Source organism: Panulirus ornatus, chromosome 43, assembly GCF_036320965.1.
Source record: "Panulirus ornatus isolate Po-2019 chromosome 43, ASM3632096v1, whole genome shotgun sequence".
Lineage (NCBI taxonomy): Eukaryota > Metazoa > Arthropoda > Malacostraca > Decapoda > Palinuridae > Panulirus > Panulirus ornatus.
In genome coordinates this window covers 7643856-7668030 of record NC_092266.1, presented here as the reverse complement: position 1 = coordinate 7668030, position 24175 = coordinate 7643856, and the positions used below count along the sequence as shown (strand labels likewise).

The window sequence follows — 24175 nt, the reverse complement described above, 5'->3', positions numbered from 1 at the left end:
CAACGATGTATAGATATGAGAGTCACTCCTAATACAGCGATGTATGATAGTCACTCCTCATACAACGATGTATAGACATGATAGTCACTCCTAATACAGCGATGTATGATAGTCACTCCTAATACAACGATGTATCAGAGTCACTCCTAATACAACGATGTATAGATATGAGAGTCACTCCTAATACAGCGATGTATGATAGTCACTCCTAATACAACGATGTATAAGAGTCACTCCTAATACAACGATGTATAGATATGATAGTCACTCCTAATACAACGATGTATGATAGTCACTCCTAATACAACGATGTATAGATATGATAGTCACTCCTAATACAGCGATGTATGATAGTCACTCCTAATACAACGATGTATAGATATGATAGTCACTCCTAATACAGCGATGTATGATAGCCACTCCTCATACAACGATGTATAGACCTGTTAGTCACTCCTAATACAGCGATGTATGATAGTCACTCCTAATACAACGATGTATAGACATGATAGTCACTCCTAATACAGCGATGTATGATAGTCACTCCTAATACAGCGATGTGTAAGTATGAGAGTCACTCCTAATACAGCGATGTATAGATATGATAGTCACTCCTAATACAGCGATGTATGATAGTCACTCCTAATACAACGATGTATAGATATGATAGTCACTCCTAATACAGCGATGTATGATAGTCACTCCTAATACAACGATGTATAGATATGATAGCCACTCCTAATACAACGATGTATGATATTCACTCCTAATACAACGATATATAGATATGATAGTCACTCCTAATACAACGATGTATGATATTCACTCCTAATACAACGATGTATGATAGTCACTCCTAATACAACGATGGGGCGTAAAAGAGAAAATGGAGTTGGGTTTTGGGCAGACTCAAGCAAACGGAATTTAAAAGTTAATTCCTCTACAAAATCAGTTCTTCCTGTCCGTGTACTTCCTGTCTTCCTGTCCGTGGTGTACTTCCTGTCTTCCAGTCCGTGGTGTACTTCCTCTCTTCCTGTCCTTGTACTTCCTGTCTTCCTGTCCGTGTTGTACTTCCTGTCTTCCTGTCCGTGGTGTACTTCCTGTCTTCCAGTCCGTGGTGTACTTCCTCTCTTCCTGTCCTTGTGCTTCCTGTCTTCCTGTCCATGGTGTACTTCCTGTCTTCCTGTCCGTGGTGTACTTCCTGTCTTCCAGTCCGTGGTGTACTTCCTGTCTTCCTGTCCTTGTACTTCCTGTCTTCCTGTCCGTGGTGTACTTCCCGTCTTCCTGTCCATGGTGTACTTCCTGTCTTCCTGTCCGTGTTGTACTTCCTGTCTTCCTGTCCGTGGTGTACTTCCTCTCTTCCTGTCCTTGTACTTCCTGTCTTCCTGTCCGTGTTGTACTTCCTGTCTTCCTGTCCGTGTTGTACTTCCTGCCTTCCTGTCCGTGTACTTCCTGTCTTCCTGTCCGTGTATTTCCTGTTTCCCTGTCCGTGTACTTCCTGTCTTCCTGTCCGTGGTGTACTTCCTGTCTTCCTGTCCGTGTACTTCCTGTCTTCCTGTCCGTGGTGTACTTCCTGTCTTGCAGTCCGTGGTGTACTTCCTGTCTTCCTGTCCGTGTTGTACTTCCTGTCTTCCTGTCCGTGGTGTACTTCCTGTCTTCCTGTCCGTGGTGTACTTCCTGTCTTCCTGTCCGTGTTGTACTTCCTGTCTTCCTGTCCGTGGTGTACTTCCTCTCTTCCTGTCCTTGTACTTCCTGTCTTCCTGTCCGTGTTGTACTTCCTGTCTTCCTGTCCGTGTTGTACTTCCTGTCTTCCAGTCCGTGTACTTCCTGTCTTCCTGTCCGTGTATTTCCTGTCTTCCTGTCCGTGTTGTACTTCCTGTCTTCCTGTCCGTGGTGTACTTCCTGTCTTCCTGTCCGTGTACTTCTTGTCTTCCTGTCCGTGTACTTCCTGCCTTCCTGTCCGTGTACTTCCTGTCTTTCTGTCCGTGTACTTCCTGTCTTCCTGTCCGTGTACTTCCTGTCTTCCTGTCCGTGTACTTCCTGTCTTCCTGTCCGTGTACTTCCTATCTTCCTGTCCGTGTACTTCTTGTCTTCCTGTCCGTGTACTTCCTGTCTTCCTGTCCGTGTACTTCCTGTCTTCCTGTCCGTGTACTTTCTGTCTTCCTGTCCGTGTTGTACTTTCTGTCTTCCTGTCCGTGTACTTCCTGTCTTCCTGTCCGTGTACTTCCTGTCTTCCTATCCGCGTACTTCCTGTCTTCCTGTCCGTGTACTTCCTGTCTTCCTGTCCGTGTACTTCCTGTCTTCCTGTCCGTGTTGTACTTCCTGTCTTCCTGTCCGTGTTGTACTTCCTGTCTTCCTGTCCGTGTACTTCCTGTCTTCCTGTCCGTGTACTTCCTGTCTCCCTGTCCGTGTACTTCCTGTCTTCCTGTCCGTGTTGTACTTCCTGTCTTCCTGTCCGTGTACTTCCTGTCTTCCTGTCCGTGTACTTCCTATCTTCCTATCCGCGTACTTCCTGTCTTCCTGTCCGTGTTGTACTTCCTGTCTTCCTGTCCGTGTACTTCCTGTCTTCCTGTCCGTGTACTTCCTATCTTCCTATCCGCGTACTTCCTGTCTTCCTGTCCGTGTACTTCCTGTCTTCCTGTCCGTGTACTTCCTGTCTTCCTGTCCGTGTATTTCCTGTCTTCCTGTCCGTGTTGTACTTCCTGTCTTCCTGTCCGTGGTGTACTTCCTGTCTTCCTGTCCGTGTACTTCTTGTCTTCCTGTCCGTGTACTTCCTGCCTTCCTGTCCGTGTACTTCCTGTCTTTCTGTCCGTGTACTTCCTGTCTTCCTGTCCGTGTACTTCCTGTCTTCCTGTCCGTGTACTTCCTGTCTTCCTGTCCGTGTACTTCCTGTCTTCCTGTCCGTGTACTTCCTGTCTTCCTGTCCGTGTACCTCCTATCTTCCTGTCCGTGTACTTCCTGTCTTCCTGTCCGTGTACTTCCTGTCTTCCTGTCCGTGTACTTCCTGTCTTCCTGTCCGTGTACTTTCTGTCTTCCTGTCCGTGTTGTACTTTCTGTCTTCCTGTCCGTGTACTTCCTGTCTTCCTGTCCGTGTACTTCCTGTCTTCCTATCCGCGTACTTCCTGTCTTCCTGTCCGTGTACTTCCTGTCTTCCTGTCCGTGTACTTCCTGTCTTCCTGTCCGTGTTGTACTTCCTGTCTTCCTGTCCGTGTTGTACTTCCTGTCTTCCTGTCCGTGTACTTCCTGTCTTCCTGTCCGTGTACTTCCTGTCTCCCTGTCCGTGTACTTCCTGTCTTCCTGTCCGTGTTGTACTTCCTGTCTTCCTGTCCGTGTACTTCCTGTCTTCCTGTCCGTGTACTTCCTATCTTCCTATCCGCGTACTTCCTGTCTTCCTGTCCGTGTTGTACTTCCTGTCTTCCTGTCCGTGTACTTCCTGTCTTCCTGTCCGTGTACTTCCTATCTTCCTATCCGCGTACTTCCTGTCTTCCTGTCCGTGTACTTCCTGTCTTCCTGTCCGTTTACTTCCTGTCTTCCTGTCCGTGTACTTCCTGTCTTCCTGTCCGTGTACTTCCTATCTTCCTATCCGCGTACTTCCTGTCTTCCTGTCCGTGTACTTCCCGTCATCTTGTATCAAAGTTACTGAATGATTGTACGTGATTTTGGCTCATCCATAAACCTTCGGAAAGACCCTATGATTAATCACGAGCGGGTCTTCCCCACACCGTCACAAAGACCATAGAAGTGGTCTGCTTCACGAGGGGTCTTCCCCACACGGTCACAACCCAGACACACCATAGTTAAACCCAGGAACATCTTAGTTAAACCCAGTCACGCCATAGTTAAACCCAGACACACCATAGTTAAACCCAGGAACATCTTAGTTCAACCCAGTCACATCATAGTTAAACCCAGACACACCATAGTTAAACCCACACACACCTTAGTTAAACCCAGTCACAAAATAGTTAAACCCAGACACACCATAGTTAACCCAGACACACCTTAGTTAAACCCAGACACACTAGTTAAACACAGACACACTAGTTAAACCTAAACACACCATAATTAAACCCAGACACACCATAGTTAACCAAGAATGATTAAACCCAGACACACCTTAGTTAAACCCAGACATACCATAGTTAAACCCAGGAATACATATTCGTTTAACCCAGGAACACATCTTCGTTAAACCCCTACTTTCTAGTGACCTGGAAAGTCAGAGAAGAAGCAGCCATGGGTCAGCTAAGCTTGGTACACACCTGAGTCAGAGAAGAAGTAGCCATGGGTCAGCTAAGCTTGGTACACACCTGAGTCAAAGAGAAGAAGCAGCCATGGGTCAGCTAAGCTTGGTACACACCTGAGATGCCAGAGAAGAAGCAGCCATGGGTCAGCTAAGCTTGGTACACACCTGAGTCAAAGAGAAGAAGCAGCCATGGGTCAGCTAAGCTTGGTACACACCTGAGTCAAAGAGAAGAAGCAGCCATGGGTCAGCTAAGCTTGGTACACACCTGAGTCAGAGAAGGAGCTATAGGCCAGCTAAGCTTGGTACACACCTGAGTCAGAGAAGGAGCCATGGGTCAGCTAAGCTTGGTACACACCTGAGTCAGAGAAGAAGTAGCCATGGGTCAGCTAAGCTTGGTACACACCTGAGTCAGAGAAGGAGCCATGGGTCAGCTAAGCTTGGTACACACCTGAGTCAGAGAAGGCCATGGGTCAGCTAAACTTAGTACACACCTGAGTCAGAGAAGGTCATGGGTCAGCTAAGCTTGGTACACACCTGAGTCAGAGAAGGCCATGGGTCAGCTAAGCTTAGTACACACCTGAGTCAGAGAAGAAGGCCATGGGTCAGCTAAGCTTGGTACACACCTGAGTCAGAGAAGAAGCAGCCATGGGTTAGCTAAGCTTGGTACACACCTGAGTCAGAGAAGCCATGGGTCAGCTAAGCTTGGTACACACCTGAGATGTCAGAGAGAAGAAGCAGCCATGGGTCAGCTAAGCTTGGTACACACCTGAGTCAGAGAAGAAGCAGCCATGGGTCAGCTAAGCTTGGTACACACCTGAGTCAGAGAAGAAGCAGCCATGGGTCAGCTAAGCTTGGTACACACCTGAGAAGCCAGAGAGAAGAAGAAGCAGCCATGGGTCAGCTAAGCTTGGTACACACCTGAGATGCCAGAGAAGCAGCCATGGGTCAGCTAAGCTTGGTACACACCTGAGATGCCAGAGAGAAGAAGCAGCCATGGGTCAGCTAAGCTTGGTGCACACCTGAGATGCCAGAGAAGCAGCCATGGGTCAGCTAAGCTTGGTACACACCTGAGATGCCAGAGAAGAAGCAGCCATGGGTCAGCTAAGCTTGGTACACACCTGAGTCAGAGAAGGAGCTATAGGCCAGCTAAGCTTGGTACACACCTGAGATGCCAGAGAAGAAGCAGCCATGGGTCAGCTAAGCTTGGTACACACCTGAGATGCCAGAGAAGAAGCAGCCATGGGCCAGCTAAGCTTGGTACACACCTGAGATGCCAGAGAAGAAGCAGCCATGGGTCAGCTAAGCTTGGTACACACCTGAGTCAGAGAAGAAGCAGCCATGGGTCAGCTAAGCTTGGTACACACCTGAGATGCCAGAGAAGAAGCAGCCATGGGTCAGCTAAGCTTGGTACACACCTGAGTCAGAGAAGAAGCAGCCATGGGTCAGCTAAGCTTGGTACACACCTGAGTCAGAGAAGCAGCAGCCATGGGTCAGCTAAGCTTGGTACACACCTGAGATGCCAGAGAGAAGAAGCAGCCATGGGCCAGCTAAGCTTGGTACACACCTGAGTCAGAGAAGAAGCAGCAATAGGTCAGCTAAGCTTGGTACACACCTGAGATGCCAGAGAGAAGAAGCAGCCATGGGTCAGCTAAGCTTGGTACACACCTGAGTCAGAGAAGAAGCAGCCATGGGTCAGCTAAGCTTGGTACACACCTGAGATGCCAGAGAGAAGAAGCAGCCATGGGTCAGCTAAGCTTGGTACACACCTGAGATGCCAGAGAGAAGAAGCAGCCATGGGTCAGCTAAGCTTGGTACACACCTGAGTCAGAGAAGCAGCAGCCATGGGTCAGCTAAGCTTGGTACACACCTGAGTCAGAGAAGAAACAGCCATGGGTCAGCTAAGCTTGGTACACACCTGAGTCAGAGAAGAAGCAGCCATGGATCAGCTAAGCTTGGTACACACCTGAGTCAGAGAAGAAGCAGCCATGGGTCAGCTAAGCTTGGTACACACCTGAGTCAGAGAGGAAGCCATGGGTCAGCTAAGCTTGGGACACACCTGAGATGCCAGAGAGAAGAAGCAGCCATGGGTCAGCTGAGCTTGGTACACACCTGAGTCAGAGAAGAAGCAGCCATGGGTCAGCTAAGCTTGGTACACACCTGAGTCAGAGAAGAAGCAGCCATGGGTCAGCTAAGCTTGGTACACACCTGAGTCAGAGAAGAAGCAGCCATGGATCAGCTAAGCTTGGTACACACCTGAGAAGCCAGAGAGAAGAAGAAGCAGCCATGGGTCAGCTAAGCTTGGTACACACCTGAGATGCCAGAGAGAAGAAGCAGCCATGGGTCAGCTAAGCTTGGTACACACCTGAGATGCCAGAGAGAAGAAGCAGCCATGGGTCAGCTAAGCTTGGTACACACCTGAGTCAAAGAGAAGAAGCAGCCATGGGTCAGCTAAGCTTGGTACACACCTGAGTCAGAGAGGAAGCCATGGGTCAGCTAAGCTTGGTAAACACCTGAGATGCCAGAGAGAAGCAGCAGCCATGGGCCAGCTAAGCTTGGTACACACCTGAGATGTCAGAGAGAAGAAGCAGCCATGGGTCAGCTAAGCTTGGTACACACCTGAGTCAGAGAAGAAGCAGCCATGGGTCAGCTAAGCTTGGTACACACCTGAGTCAGAGAAGAAGCAGCCATGGGTCAGCTAAGCTTGGTACACACCTGAGATGTCAGAGAGAAGAAGCAGCCATGGGTCAGCTAAGCTTGGTACACACCTGAGTCAGAGAAGAAGCAGCCATGGGTCAGCTAAGCTTGGTACACACCTGAGTCAGAGAAGAAGCAGCCATGGGTCAGCTAAGCTTGGTACACACCTGAGATGCCAGAGAGAAGAAGCAGCAGCCATGGGTCAGCTAAGCTTGGTACACACCTGAGATGCCAGAGGACCCGGATCCGAAGGAGTAGAGGGAGGAGGAGTTGGGCATACACCTGGCTGACGCAGCCACGGCAGCCATGGAGTACTGTGACACAGACGTGGGGAAGGGCGCGTCACGCGCCTGCCGGAGGCGTAGGATCTTGGCGCGGCACACGACACACCGGAGCGGGAGCAGACGCTGGCTCACAGCCACCTGCCGAACCAGGTCACCCATTACCATCATGTATATGGTCACCCATTACCCCACCTGTCCAGGTCACCCATTACCATCATGTATATGGTCACCCATCACCCCACCTGTCCAGGTCACCCATTACCATCATGTATATGGTCACCCATCACCCCACCTGTCCAGGTCACCCATTACCAGCTTGTATATGATCACCATCACCCCACCTGTCCAGGTCACCCATTACCATCATGTATATGATCACCATCACCCCACCTGTCCAGGTCACCCATTACCATCATGTATATGATCACCATCACCCCACCTGTCCAGGTCACCCATTACCATCATGTATATGATCACCATCACCCCACCTGTCCAGGTCACCCATTACCATCTTGTATATGATCACCATCACCCCACCTGTCCAGGTCACCCATTACCATCTTGTATATGATCACCATCACCCCACCTGTCCAGGTCACCCATTACCATCTTGTATATGATCACCATCACCCCACCTGTCCAGGTCACCCATTACCATCTTGTATATGATCACCATCACCCCACCTGTCCAGGTCACCCATTACCATCTTGTATATGATCACCATCACCCCACCTGTCCAGGTCACCCATTACCATCTTGTATATGATCACCATCACCCCACCTGTCCAGGTCACCCATTACCATCATGTATATGATCACCATCACCCACCTGTCCAGGTCACCCATTACATCTTGTATATGATCACCATCACCCACCTGTCCAGGTCACCCATTACCATCTTGTATATGATCACCATCACCCCACCTGTCCAGGTCACCCATTACCATCATGTATATGATCACCATCACCCCACCTGTCCAGGTCACCCATTACCATCATGTATATGATCACCATCACCCCACCTGTCCAGGTCCCAACCTCATGTATCCATCTGATGTATATGATCACCATCACCCCACCTGTCCAGGTCACCCATTACCATCATGTATATGATCACCATCACCCCACCTGTCAGGTCACCCATTACCATCTGTATATGATCACCATCACCCCACCTGTCCAGGTCACCATTACCATCTTGTATATGATCACCATCACCCCCACCTGTCCAGGTCACCCATTACCATCATGTATATGATCACCATCACCCCACCTGTCCAGGTCACCCATTACCATCTTGTATATGATCACCATCACCCCACCTGTCCAGGTCACCCATTACCATCTTGTATATGATCACCCCACCTGACCAGGTGGCACACTGAGACACACATACTGAAAAATCATGAAGGAATCATAAAAGAATCATGAAGGAATCATGAAGGAATCATGAAAGAATCATGAAGGAATCATGAAGGAATCATGAAGGAATCATGAAGGAATCATGAGAGAATAATGGAGGATTCACAAAGTAACCATGAAGGAATCATGAAAGAATCATGAGAGAATCATGAAGGAATCATGAAGGAATCATGAAGGAATCATGAAGGAATCATGAAAGAATCATGAGAGAATCATGAAGGAATCATGAAGGAATCATGAAGGAATCATGAAAGAATCATGAAGGAATCATGAAGGAATCATGAAGGAATCATGAGAGAATAATGGAGGATTCACAAAGTAACCATGAAGGAATCATGAAAGAATCATGAGAGAATCATGAAGGAATCATGAAGGAATCATGAAGGAATCATGAGAGAATAATGGAGGATTCACAAAGTAATCATGAAGGAATCATGAAAGAATCATGAGAGAATCATGAAGGAATCATGAAGGAATCATGAAGGAATCATGAAGGAATCATGAAGGAATCATGAAAGAATCATGAGAGAATCATGAAGGAATCATGAAGGAATCATGAAGGAATCATGAAGGAATCATGAAGGAATCATGAGAGAATCATGAAGGAATCATGAAGGAATCATGAAGGAATCATGAAGAATCATGAAGAATCATGAAGGAATCATGAGAGAATCATGAAGGAATCATGAAGGAATCATGAAGGAATCATGAAGGAATCATGAAGGAATCATGAAAGAATCATGAGAGAATCATGAAGGAATCATGAAGGAATCATGAAGGAATCATGAAGGAATCATGAAAGAATCATGAGAGAATCATGAAGGAATCATGAAGGAATCATGAAGGAATCATGAAGGAATCATGAAGGAATCATGAAGAATCATGAAGGAATCATGAAGGAATCATGAAGGAATCATGAAGGAATCATGAAGGAATCATGAAAGAATCATGAGAGAATCATGAAGGAATCATGAAGGAATCATGAAGGAATCATGAAGGAATCATGAAAGAATCATGAAGAGAATCATGAAGGAATCATGAAGGAATCATGAAGGAATCATGAAGGAATCATGAAAGAATCATGAAGGAATCATGAAGGAATCATGAAGGAATCATGAAGGAATCATGAAGGAATCATGAAGGAATCATGAAGGAATCATGAAGGAATCATGAAAGAATCATGAAGGAATCATGAAGGAATCATGAAGGAATCATGAAGGAATCATGAAGGAATCATGAAGGAATCATGAAGGAATCATGAGAGAATAATGGAGGATTCACAAAGTAACCATGAAGGAATCATGAAAGAATCATGAGAGAATCATGAAGGAATCATGAAGGAATCATGAAGGAATCATGAAAGAATCATGAGAGAATCATGAAGGAATCATGAAGGAATCATGAAGGAATCATGAAGGAATCATGAAGGAATCATGAGAGAATAATGGAGGATTCACAAAGTAACCATGAAGGAATCATGAAAGAATCATGAGAGAATCATGAAGGAATCATGAAGGAATCATGAAGGAATCATGAAAGAATCATGAGAGAATCATGGAGTATTCACAAAGGAATCATGAAGGAATCATGAAGGAATCATGAAGGAATCATGAAGGGATCATGAAGGAATCATGCGGAAATCATGGAGGAATCACGAGGGAATCATGAAGGAATAATGAAGGAATCATACTATACCATACTATACATCTTAACGTATACATATATATACACACACACAGACATATACATATATACACATGTACACAATTCATACTGTCTGCCTTTATTCATTCCCATCGCCACCCCGCCACACATGAAATAACCACCCCCTCCCCCCTCATGTGTGCGAGGTAGCGCTAGGAAAAGACAGACAACAAAGGTCCCATTCGTTCACACTCAGTCTCTAGCTGTCATGTAATAATGCACCAAAACCACAGCTCCCTTTCCACATTCAGGCCCCACAGAACTTTCCATGGTTTACCCCAGACGTTTCACATGCCCTGGTTCAATCCATTGACAGCACGTCGACCCCGGTATACCACATCGTTCCAATTCGCTCTATTCCTTGCACGCCTTTTACCCTCCTGCATGTCCAGGCCCCGATCACTCAAGATCTTTTTCACTCCATCTCTCCACCTCCAATTTGGTCTCCCACTTCTCGTTCCCTTCACCTCCGACACATATATCCTCTTTGTCAATCTTTCCTCACTCATTCTCTCCATGTGACCAAACCATTTCAAAACACCCTCTTCTGCTCTCTCAACCACGCTCTTTTTATTTCCACACATCTCTCTTACCCTTACGTTACTTACTCGATCAAACCACCTCACACCACATATTGTCCTCAAACATCTCATTTCCAGCACATCCACCCTCCTCCGCACAACTCTATCTATAGTCCACGCCTCGCAACCACATAACATTGTTGGAACCACTATTCCTTCAAACATACCCATTTTTGCTTTCCAAGATAACGTTTTCGACTTCCACACATTTTTCAGTGCTCCCAGAACTTTTGCCCCTCCCCCACCCTATGATTCACTTCCGCTTCCATGGTTCCATCCGCTGCCAGATCCACTCCCAGATATCTAAAACACTTCACTTCCTCCAGTTTTTCTCCATTCAAACTTACCTCCCAATTGTCTTGTCCCTCAATCCTACTGAAACTAATAACCTTGCTCTTATTCACATTTACTCTCAGCTTTCTTTTTTCACACACTTTACCAAACTCAGTCACCAGCTTCTGCAGTTTCTCACATGAATCAGCCACCAGCGCTGTATCATCAGCGAACAATAACTGACTCACTTCTCAAGCTCTCTCATCCACAACAGACTCCATACTTGCCCCTCTTTCCAAGACTCTTGCATTCACCTCCCTAACAACCCCATCCATAAACAAATTAAACAACCATGGAGACATCACGCACTCCTGCCGCAAACCTACATTCACTGAGAACCAATCACTCTCCTCTCTTCCTACACGTACACATGCCTTACATCCTCGATAAAAACTTCACTGCTTCTAACAACTTGCCTCCCACCCCATATATTCTTAATACCTTCCACAGACCATCTCTCTCAACTCTATTATATGCCTTCTCCAGATCCATAAATGCTACATACAAATCCATTTGCTTTTCTAAGTATTTCTCGCATACATTCTTCAAAGCAAACACCTGATCCACACATCCTCTACCACTTCTGAAACCACACTGCTCTTCTCCAATCTGATGCTCTGTACATGCCTTCACCCTCTCAATCAATACCCTCCCATATAATTTACCAGGAATACTCAACAAACTTATACCTCTGTAATTTGAGCACTCACTCTTATCCCCTTTGCCTTTGTACAATGGCACTATGCACGCATTCCACCAATCCTCAGGCACCTCACCATGAGTCATACAAACATTGAATAACCTTACCAACCAGTCAACAATACAGTCACCCCCTTTTTAAATAAATTCCACTGCAATACCATCCAAACCCGCTGCCTTGCTTGCTTTCATCTTCCGCAAAGCTTCTACTACCTCTTCTCTGTTTACCAAATCATGTTTCCTAACCCTCTCACTTTGCACACCACCTCGATCAAAACACCCTATATCTGCCACTCTATCATCAAACACATTCAACAAACCTTCAAAATACTCACTCCATCTCCTTCTCACATCACCACTACTTGTTATCACCTCCCCATTTGCCCCCTTTACTGAAGTTCCCATTTGTTCCCTTGTCTTGCGCACTTTTATTTACCTCCTTCCAAAACATCTTTTTATTCTCCCTAAAACTTAATGATACTCTCTCACCCCAACTCTCATTTGCCCTCTTTTTCACCTATTGCACCTTTCTCTTGACCTCCTGTCTCTTTCTTTTATACATCTCCCACTCATTTGCATTATTTCCCCGCAAAAATCGTCCAAATGCCTCTCTCTTCTCTTTCACTAATAATCTTACTTCTTCATCCCACCACTCACTACCCTTTCTAATCTGCCCACCTCCCACTCTTCTCATGCCACAAGCATCTTTTGCACAAGCCATCACTGCTTCCCTAGATACATCCCATTCTTCCCCACTCCCCTTACCTCCTTTGTTCTCATCTTTATCCATTCTGTACTCAGTCTCTCCTGGTACTTCCTCACACAAGTCTCCTTCCCAAGCTCACTTACTCGCACCACTCTCTTCACCCCAACATTCTCTCTTCTTTGCTGAAAACCTCTACAAATCTTCACCTTCGCCTCCACAAGATAATGATCAGACATCCCTCCAGTTGCACCTCTCAGCACATTAACATCCAAAAGTCTCTCTTTCGCGCTCATATCAATTAACACGTAATCCAATAACGCTCTCTGGCCATCTCTCCTACTTACATACGTATAATTATGTATATCTCGCTTTTTAAACCAGGTATTCCCAATCATCAGTCCTTTTTCAGCACATAAATCTACAAGCTCTTCACCATTTCCATTTACAACACTGAACACCCCATGTATACCAATTATTCCCTCAACTGCCACATTACTCACCTTTGCATTCAAATCACCCATCACTATAACCCGGTCGTGTGCATCAAAACCACTAACACACTCATTCAGCTGCTCCCAAAGCACTTGCCTCTCATGATCTTTCTTCTCATGCCCAGGTGCATATGCACCAATAATCACCCATCTATCTCCATCCACTTTCAGTCTTACCCATATCAATCTAGAGTTTACTTTCTTACACTCTATCACATACTCCCACCACTCCTGTTTCAGGAGTACTGCTACTCCTTCCCTTGCTCTTGTCCTCTCACTAACCCCTGACTTTACTCCCAAGACATTCCCAAACCACTCTTCCCCTTTACCCTTGAGCTTCGTTTCACTCAGAGCCAAAACATCCAGGTTCCTTTCCTCAAACATACTACCTATCTCTCCTTTTTTCACATCTTGGTTACATCCACACACATTTAGACACCTCAATCTGAGCCTTCGAGGAGGATGAGCACTCCTCGCGTGACTCCTTCTGTTTCCCCGTTTGGAAAGTTAGAATACAAGGAGGGGAGGGTTTCTAGCCCCCCCCCGCTCCCGTCCCCTTTAGTCGCCTTCTACGACACGTGAGGAATGCGTGGACATTACTTAACACCAGACCTACCTGGCTTAACACCAGACCTACCTGGCTTAACACTAGACCTACCTGGCTTAACACCAGACCTGCCTGGCTTAGCACCAGACCTACCTGGCTTAACACCAGACCTACTTGGCCTAACACCAGACCTACCTGGCTTAACACCAGACCTACCTGGCTTAACACCAGACCTACCTGGCTTAACACCAGACCTGCCTGGCTTAACACCAGAACTACCTGGCTTAACACCAGACCTACCTGGCTTAACACCAGACCTACCTGGCTTAACATTAGACCTACCTGGCTTAACACTAGACCTCCCTGGCTTAACACCAGACCTACCTGGCTTAACACCAGACCTACCTGGCTTAATAACACCAGACCTACCTGGCTTAACACTAGACCTACCTGGCTTAGCACCGGACCTACCTGGCTTAACACCAGACCTACCTGGCTTAACACCAGACCTACCTGGCTTAATAACACCAGACCTCCCTGGCTTAACGCCAGACCTACCTGGCTTAACACCAGACCTTCCTGGCTTAACATTAGACCTACCTGGCTTAACACTAGACCTCCCTGGCTTAACACCAGACCTACCTGGCTTAACACCAGACCTACCTGGCTTAATAACACCAGACCTACCTGGCTTAACACTAGACCTCCCTGGCTTAACACCAGACCTACCTGGCTTAACACCAGACCTACCTGGCTTAATAACACTAGACCTACCTGGCTTAACACTAGACCTACCTGGCTTAGCACCGGACCTACCTGGCTTAACACCAGACCTACCTGGCTTAACACCAGACCTACCTGGGTTAACACCGGACCTGCCTGGCTTAACACCAGACCTACCTGGCTTAACACCAGACCTACCTGGCTTAACACCAGACCTACCTGGCTTAATACCAGACCTACCTGGCTTAATAACACCAGACCTACCTGGCTTAATAACACCAGACCTACCTGGCTTAACACCAGACCTACCTGGCTTAACACTACACCTCCCTGGCTTAACACCAGACCTACCTGGCCGACCCAGCTTGTGTTATCATGTCTTATCTCTCGACCTGATAACATACGTGGATGATAACCTACGTGGATGATAACCTACGTGGATGATAACCTACGTGGATGATAACCTACGTGGATGATAACATACGTGGATGATAACCTACGTGGATGATAACATACGTGGATGATAACATACGTGGATGACTCAGGTAATAATGAGTGTATGTGTCAGCCAAGTATTGAGAGTCATCAACACCTACTGTGTGAGGCAGTGTTTACACTCACAGGATGAGGCAGTGTTTACACTCACAGTATGAGGCAGTGTTTACACTCACAGTATGAGGCAGTGTTTACACTCACAGGATGAGGCAGTGTTTACACTCACAGTATGAGGCAGTGTTTACACTCACAGTATGAGGCAGTGTTTACACTCACAGTATGAGACAGTGTTTACACTCACAGTATGAGGCAGTTTACACTCACCTGTATGAGGCAGTTTACACTCACCTGTATGAGGCAGTTTACACTCACCTGTATGAGGCAGTGTTTACACTCACAGGATGAGGCAGTGTTTACACTCACAGTATGAGGCAGTGTTTACACTCACAGTATGAGGCAGTGTTTACACTCACAGAATGAGGCAGTTTACACTCACCTGTATGAGGCAGTTTACACTCACCTGTATGAGGCAGTTTACACTCACAGTATGAGGCAGTTACACTCACCTGCATGAGGCAGTTTACACTCACAGTATGAGGCAGTTTACACTCACCTGTATGAGGCAGTTTACACTCACCTGTATGAGGCAGTTTACACCCACCTGTATGAGGCAGTTTGCACTCACCTGTGTGAGGCAGTTTACACTCACCTGCATGAGGCAGTTTACACTCACAGTATGAGGCAGTTTACACTCGCCTGTATGATGCAGTTTACACTCACCTGTATGAGGCAGTTTACACTCACCTGTATGAGGCAGTTTACACTCACCTGTATGAGGTAGTTTACACTCACCTGTATGAGGCAGTTTACACTCACCTGTATGATGCAGTTTACACTCATTGTATGATGCAGTTTACACTCACAGTATGAGGCAGTTTACACTCACCTGTATGATGCAGTTTACACTCACCTGTATGATGCAGTTTACACTCATTGTATGATGCAGTTTACACTCACAGTATGAGGCAGTTTACACTCACCTGTATGAGGTAGTTTACACTCACAGTATGAGGCAGTTTACACTCACCGTTATGAGGCAGTTTACACTCACCTGTATGAGGCAGTTTACACTCACCTGTATGAGGCAGTTTGCACTCACCCGTGTGAGGCAGTTTACACTCACCTGCATGAGGCAGTTTACATTCACAGTATGAGGCAGTTTACACTCACCTGTATGATGCAGTTTACACTCACCTGTATGAGGCAGTTTACACTCACCTGTGTGAGGCAGTTTACACTCACCTGTATGATGCAGTTTACACTCACCTGTATGAGGCAGTTTACACTCACCTGTATGAGGCAGTTTACACTCAGTATGATGCAGTTTACACTCAACTGTATGAGGCAGTTTACACTCACAGTATGCGGCAGTTTACACTCACCTGTATGAGGCAGTTTACACTCAACTGTATGAGGCAGTTTACACTCACCTGTATGATGCAGTTTACATTCACCTGTATGATGCAGTTTACACTCACCTGTATGAGGCAGTTTACACTCACCTGTATGATGCAGTTTACACTCACCTGTATGAGGCAGTTTACACTCACCTGTATGAGGCAGTTTACACTCACCTGTATGAGGCAGTTTACACTCGCAGTTCGAGGCAGTTCACACTCACCTGTATGATGCAGTTTACACTCACTGTATGAGGCAGTTTACACTCACCTGTATGAGGCAGTTTACACTCACCTGTATGATGCAGTTTACACTCACCTGTATGAGGCAGTTTACACTCACCTGTATGAGGCAGTTTACACTCACCTGTATGAGGCAGTTTACACTCACAGTATGAGGGAGTTTACACTCACCTGTATGAGGCAGTTTACACTCACCTGTATGAGGCAGTTTACACTCACCTGTATGAGGCAGTTTACACTCACCTGTATGAGGCAGTTTACACCCACCTGTATGAGGCAGTTTACACTCACCTGTATGAGGCAGTTTACATTCACAGTATGAGGCAGTTTACACTCACCTGTATGAGGCAGTTTACACTCACCTGTATGAGGCAGTTTACACTCACCTGTATGATGCAGTTTACACTCACCTGTATGAGGCAGTTTACACTCACCTGTATGAGGCAGTTTACACTCACCTGTATGGTCTTCACGAAGCACTTCCGGCACACGACGCGATGACCACAGGGGAAGGTCTGCATGGTGGCCTTCGCGTTCACGCAGATCACACACTGTGGGCGAAACATAAGCGTTACGTTACGTGTTACGTTACGTTACGTTACGTCGTCACAACACCACTGTATGAACACTGAATACCTCCCAACCGCTTATTAATTTCCTTGTGTGTTATGAATCATTTCCTGGCTTTGTGTCTATGTAAACCATGAGAGAGAGTTGGTTTACCGGACATGCGTCACTTGGGTAAACCAAAGCAAGAGTTTACCTACAGTTGGCTGGTCTACATGGAGATGTAGACCAACATTAAGACACATTTTTAATTTGACAATCAAGAAAACACTTTATATAAATAAAAAGTTTTGATTCAATGGGTTCGTGAAGCTGTGATATAAATTTATATCAATAAATATTAAACATTTTTTTATTATTTATATATAAATTCCATAAGGCAATAACGGAGATAATTAATCCTAATTAATCTTAATGGTTCCTCCACTTAGACGAAGGTGGAAGGACACAATTAACTGTAATTGCTTCAATATTTCTGTGACCCCTTTGCTGGAGGAGCTCCTCCCGTTTTCTTTATAGCACTGTACTCCTGCTGCTGTTGCCAGAGGGGTCTGTTGCCAGGGTCTGCAGTCCACCCACTTCCTGGTAATGGTCTCTGCCCGTCAAGTAGACAGAAGGACGTGAACAGCTGCTGAGGGGAAATTCAAACAGCATTTTCACTTCATCAACTTGTTCTTCATGCCATGTTCTTCATACCATATTGGAGTCGGGCTCGTCCACGACACTCACTCACGTCTCCCGTTTTCTTCGACGTAAATAGCAGAACTGGCGATACATTGTTCTCTGATGTCTGATGTCATGATGTTCTGTTGTTCTCCTGTTCTTCTGTGTTCTTCCTCCCTGGCGATACAGGAGAGGCCATGATGTTCTGTTGTTCTCCTGTTCTTCTGTGTTCTTCCTCCCTGGCGATACAGGAGAGGCCATGATGTTCTGTTGTTCTCCTGTTCTTCTGTGTTCTTCCTCCCTGGCGATACAGGAGAGGCCATGATGTTCTGTTGTTCTCCTGTTCTTCTGTGTTCTTCCTCCCTGGCGATACAGGAGAGGCCATGATGTTCTGTTGTTCTCCTGTTCTTCTGTGTTCTTCCTCCCTGGCGATACAGGAGAGGCCATGATGTTCTGTTGTTCTCCTGTTCTTCTGTGTTCTTCCTCCCTGGCGATACAGGAGAGGCCATGATGTTCTGTTGTTCTCCTGTTCTTCTGTGTTCTTCCTCCCTGGCGATACAGGAGAGGCCATGATGTTCTGTTGTTCTCCTGTTCTTCTGTGTTCTTCCTCCCTGGCGATACAGGAGAGGCCATGATGTTCTGTTGTTCTCCTGTTCTTCTGTGTTCTTCCTCCCTGGCGATACAGGAGAGGCCATGATGTTCTGTTGTTCTCCTGTTCTTCTGTGTTCTTCCTCCCTGGCGATACAGGAGAGGCCATGATGTTCTGTTGTTCTCCTGTTCTTCTGTGTTCTTCCTCCCTGGCGATACAGGAGAGGCCATACCACTCATCTGTCTCGTACGTATTGTGAAAGGTCACTACGAGGGGGGGGTGTGGCTGTCCATCCTCCCCTCCTGTACTATCACTTGATCTAGGAACTGAGGAAGGAGCTAAGAGAGGATCATTCCTCAAAGGCCCAGACACCCAGTTCCTGGCGCTACCTCGCTGAAGTGGGTAAGAGAGTATATGTATACGAAGTATAATTTCTAATTTGACTGATTACAATGGAATAATTGTCATGTTAATTAATATTTATTCTTAATTAATGAAAGACAATTACTTTGTTGATCTCAGTTTCCTGTGGTGAAGTGTGGACCGGTCAGCAGGAAGGTATGATAACACACTGGTCAGCAGGAAGGTATGATAACACACTGGTCAGCAGGAAGGTATGATAACACACTGGTCAACAGGAAGGTATGATAACACACTGGTCATCAGGAAGGTATGATAACACACTGGTCATCAGGAAGGTATGATAACACACTGGTCAGCAGGAAGGTATGATAACACACTGGTCATCAGGAAGGTATGATAACACACTGGTCAGCAGGAAGGTATGATAACACACTGGTCAGCAGGAAGGTATGATAACACACTGGTCATCAGGAAGGTATGATAACACACTGGTCAGCAGGAAGGTATGATAACACACTGGTCAACAGGAAGGTATGATAACACACTGGTCAACAGGAAGGTATGATAACACACTGGTCAGCAGGAAGGTATGATAACACACTGGTCATCAGGAAGGTATGATAACACACTGGTCAGCAGGAAGGTATGATAACACACTGGTCATCAGGAAGGTATGATAACACACTGGTCAGCAGGAAGGTATGATAACACACTGGTCAGCAGAAAGGTATGATAACACACTGGTCAGCAGGAAGGTATGATAGCACACTGGTCATCAGGAAGGTATGATAACACACTGGTCATCAGGAAGGTATGATAACACACTGGTCAGCAGGAAGGTATGATAACACACTGGTCATCAGGAAGGTATGATAACACACTGGTCAGCAGGAAGGTATGATAACACACTGGTCATCAGGAAGGTATGATAACACACTGGTCAGCAGGAAGGTATGATAACACACTGGTCATCAGGAAGGTATGATAACACACTGGTCATCAGGAAGGTATGATAACACACAGGTCAGCAGGAAGGTATGATAACACACAGGTCAGCAGGAAGGTATGATAACACACTGGTCATCAGGAAGGTATGATAACACACTGGTCAGCAGGAAGGTATGATAACACACTGGTCAGCAGGAAGGTATGATAACACACTGGTCATCAGGAAGGTATGATAACACACAGGTCAGCAGGAAGGTATGATAACACACTGGTCATCAGGAAGGTATGATAACACACTGGTCATCAGGAAGGTATGATAACACACTGGTCATCAGGAAGGTATGATAACACACTGGTCAGCAGGAAGGTATGATAACACACTGGTCAGCAGGAAGGTATGATAACACACTGGTCAGCAGGAAGGTATGATAACACACTGGTCATCAGGAAGGTATGATAACACACTGGTCAGCAGGAAGGTATGATAACACACTGGTCATCAGGAAGGTATGATAACACACTGGTCATCAGGAAGGTATGATAACACACTGGTCAGCAGGAAGGTATGATAACACACTGGTCATCAGGAAGGTATGATAACACACTGGTCAGCAGGAAGGTATGATAACACACTGGTCAGCAGGAAGGTATGATAACACACTGGTCATCAGGAAGGTATGATAACACACTGGTCAGCAGGAAGGTATGATAACACACTGGTCAGCAGGAAGGTATGATAACACACTGGTCATCAGGAAGGTATGATAACACACTGGTCATCAGGAAGGTATGATAACACACTGGTCAGCAGGAAGGTATGATAACACACTGGTCAGCAGGAAGGTATGATAACACACTGGTCAGCAGGAAGGTATGATAACACACTGGTCAGCAGGAAGGTATGATAACACACTGGTCATCAGGAAGGTATGATAACACACTGGTCAGCAGGAAGGTATGATAACACACAGGTCAGCAGGAAGGTATGATAACACACTGGTCATCAGGAAGGTATGATAACACACTGGTCAGCAGGAAGGTATGATAACACACTGGTCATCAGGAAGGTATGATAACACACTGGTCATCAGGAAGGTATGATAACACACTGGTCAGCAGGAAGGTATGATAACACACTGGTCATCAGGAAGGTATGATAACACACTGGTCAGCAGGAAGGTATGATAACACACTGGTCAGCAGGAAGGTATGATAACACACTGGTCATCAGGAAGGTATGATAACACACTGGTCAGCAGGAAGGTATGATAACACACTGGTCAGCAGGAAGGTATGATAACACACTGGTCAGCAGGAAGGTATGATAACACACTGGTCAGCAGGAAGGTATGATAACACACTGGTCAGCAGGAAGGTATGATAACACACTGGTCAGCAGGAAGGTATGATAACACACTGGTCATCAGGAAGGTATGATAACACACTGGTCAGCAGGAAGGTATGATAGCACACTGGTCAGCAGGAAGGTATGATAACACACTGGTCATCAGGAAGGTATGATAACACACTGGTCATCAGGAAGGTATGATAACACACTGGTCAGCAGGAAGGTATGATAACACAATGGTCAGCAGGAAGGTATGATAACACACTGGTCAGCAGGAAGGTATGATAACACACTGGTCATCAGGAAGGTATGATAACACACTGGTCAGCAGGAAGGTATGATAACACACACTACGTCAGGGAAAGGAGAGGCAGGATGTGGGATGGTATGTGGAAGAGCAATTGGAATGGGTGATGATGATGGGAAAGTGATATGGGAAAGTTATCAGCCATCACTATGGAAGAGAGTAGTAGAAAACGAGGGATGGGAAAGGTGGTTATTGGTCCCCTTCAAGGATGGGCGTTACCTGGGGGGGTAACGGTGCCCCCCCCCCAGTAGATCATGTGAGAGTCAGTTCACCTCAGCGATATAACGGTTAGCGTTGCTGACCATGACGCATTTATAGGCCACCCGGGGTCAAGCCCGTATGGGTTCGAATCCCGGTTGATATTCATCGTCCACTTGAGACTGGTATATATATATATATATATATATATATATATATATATATATATATATATATATATATATATATATATATATATATATATATATATATTTTTTTTTTTTTTTTATTTTTTTTTTTATTATACTTTGTCGCTGTCTCCCGCGTTTGCGAGGTAGCGCAAGGAAACAGACGAAAGAAATGGCCCAACCCCCCCCATACACATGTATATACATACGTCCACACACGCAAATATACATACCTACACAGCTTTCCATGGTTTACCCCAGACGCTTCACATGCCTTGATTCAATCCACTGACAGCACGTCAACCCCGGTATACCACATCGCTCCAATTCACTCTATTCCTTGCCCTCCTTTCACCCTCCTGCATGTTCAGGCCCCGATCACACAAAATCTTTTTCACTCCATCTTTCCACCTCCAATTTGGTCTCCCTCTTCTCCTCGTTCCCTCCACCTCCGACACATATATCCTCTTGGTCAATCTTTCCTCACTCATTCTCTCCATGTGCCCAAACCACTTCAAAACACCCTCTTCTGCTCTCTCAACCACGCTCTTTTTATTTCCACACATCTCTCTTACCCTTACGTTACTTACTCGATCAAACCACCTCACACCACACATTGTCCTCAAACATCTCATTTCCAGCACATCCACCCTCCTGCGCACAACTCTATCCATAGCCCACGCCTCGCAACCATACAACATTGTTGGAACCACTATTCCTTCAAACATACCCATTTTTGCTTTCCGAGATAATGTTCTCGACTTCCACACATTCCTCAAGGCCCCCAGAATTTTCGTCCCCTCCCCCACCCTATGATCCACTTCCGCTTCCATGTTTCCATCCGCTGCCAGATCCACTCCCAGATATCTAAAACACTTCACTTCCTCCAGTTTTTCTCCATTCAAACTCACCTCCCAATTGACTTGACCCTCAACCCTACTGTACCTAATAACCTTGCTCTTATTCACATTTACTCTTATATATATATATATATATATATATATATATATATATATATATATATATATATATATATATATATATATATATATATATATATATATATATATTTTCTTTTTTTTTTTTCTTTCAAACTATTCGCCATTTCCCGCATTAGCGAGGTAGCGTTAAGAACAGAGGACTGGGCCTTTGAGGGAATACCCTCACCTGGTCCAATTCTCTGTTCCTTCTTTTGGAAAATTAAAAATAAACGAGAGGGGAGGATTTCCAGCCCCCCGCTCCCTCCCCTTTAAGTCGCCTTCTAGGACACGCAGGGAATACGTGGGAAGTATTCTTTCTCCCCTATCCCCAGGGAAAATATATATATATATATATATATATATATATATATATATATATATATATATATATATATATATATATATATATATATATATATATATATATATATATATATATATATATATATATATATATATATATATATTGGAAATAAGATGTTTGAGGACAATGTGTAGTGTGAGGTGGTTTGATCGAGTAAGTAACGTAAGGGTAAGAGAGATGTGTGGAAATAAAAAGACCGTGGTTGAGAGAGCAGAAGAGGGTGTTTTGAAATGGTTTGGTCACATGGAGAGAATGAGTGAGGAAAGATTGACCAAGAGGATATATGTGTCGGAGGTGGAGGGAACGAGGAGAAGTGGGAGACCAAATTGGAGGTGGAAAGATGGAGTGAAAAAGATTTTGAGTGATCGGGGCCTGAACATGCAGGAGGGTGAAAGGCGTGCAAGGAATAAAGTGAATTAGAACGATGTGGTATATCGGGGTCGACGTGCTGTTAATGGATTGAACCAGGGTATGTGAAGTGTCTGGGGTAAACCATGGAAAGTTCTGTGGGGCCTGGATGTGGAAAGGGAGCTGTGGTTTCGGTGCATTATTACATGACAGCTAGAGACTGAGTGTGAACGAATGGGACCTTTGTTGTCTTTTCCTAGCGCTACCTCGTAGACGCAGGGGGTAGTGATCACGTGTCGGGGAGAGGAAGGGAAAGCATATGTCAGCATTTTTTTTTCATTCATGTATTTTTGTTGTTTCCAGTTGGGGCGGGGTGGCGCCGGGAATGGATGACGGTGAAGAAGTGTGACAATGTACATGTGTGTATATATCTTTGTGTATATGTATGTGTATATGTATTATGTGCATATGTATGTGTATATGTATGTATATGTATAAGTATGAGTGTGTACGTATATATATATATATATATATATATATATATATATATATATATATATATATATATATATATATATATATATATATATATATATATATATATATATATATATATATATATATATATATATATATATATATATATATATATTTTTTTTTTTTTTCTCTTTTTTTTTCTCATACT

The 24175-nt window shown here is 45.3% G+C and overlaps 1 protein-coding gene across 2 annotated transcripts in view; it reads right to left on the bottom strand.

Annotated features, from left to right (window-relative positions):
• Window positions 1-24175, bottom strand: part of LOC139762571 (uncharacterized) — a 442924-nt gene that overhangs the window by 19667 nt on the left and 399082 nt on the right. For both annotated transcript variants that reach the window (XM_071687600.1, XM_071687599.1), the window contains exons 3-4: window positions 17086-17178; window positions 7164-7362 (exon numbers count right to left, since the gene is read on the bottom strand). In XM_071687600.1, coding sequence (XP_071543701.1) covers window positions 7164-7362; window positions 17086-17178 — 292 coding nt within the window. The remainder of the gene's footprint in view (window positions 1-7163; window positions 7363-17085; window positions 17179-24175) is intronic.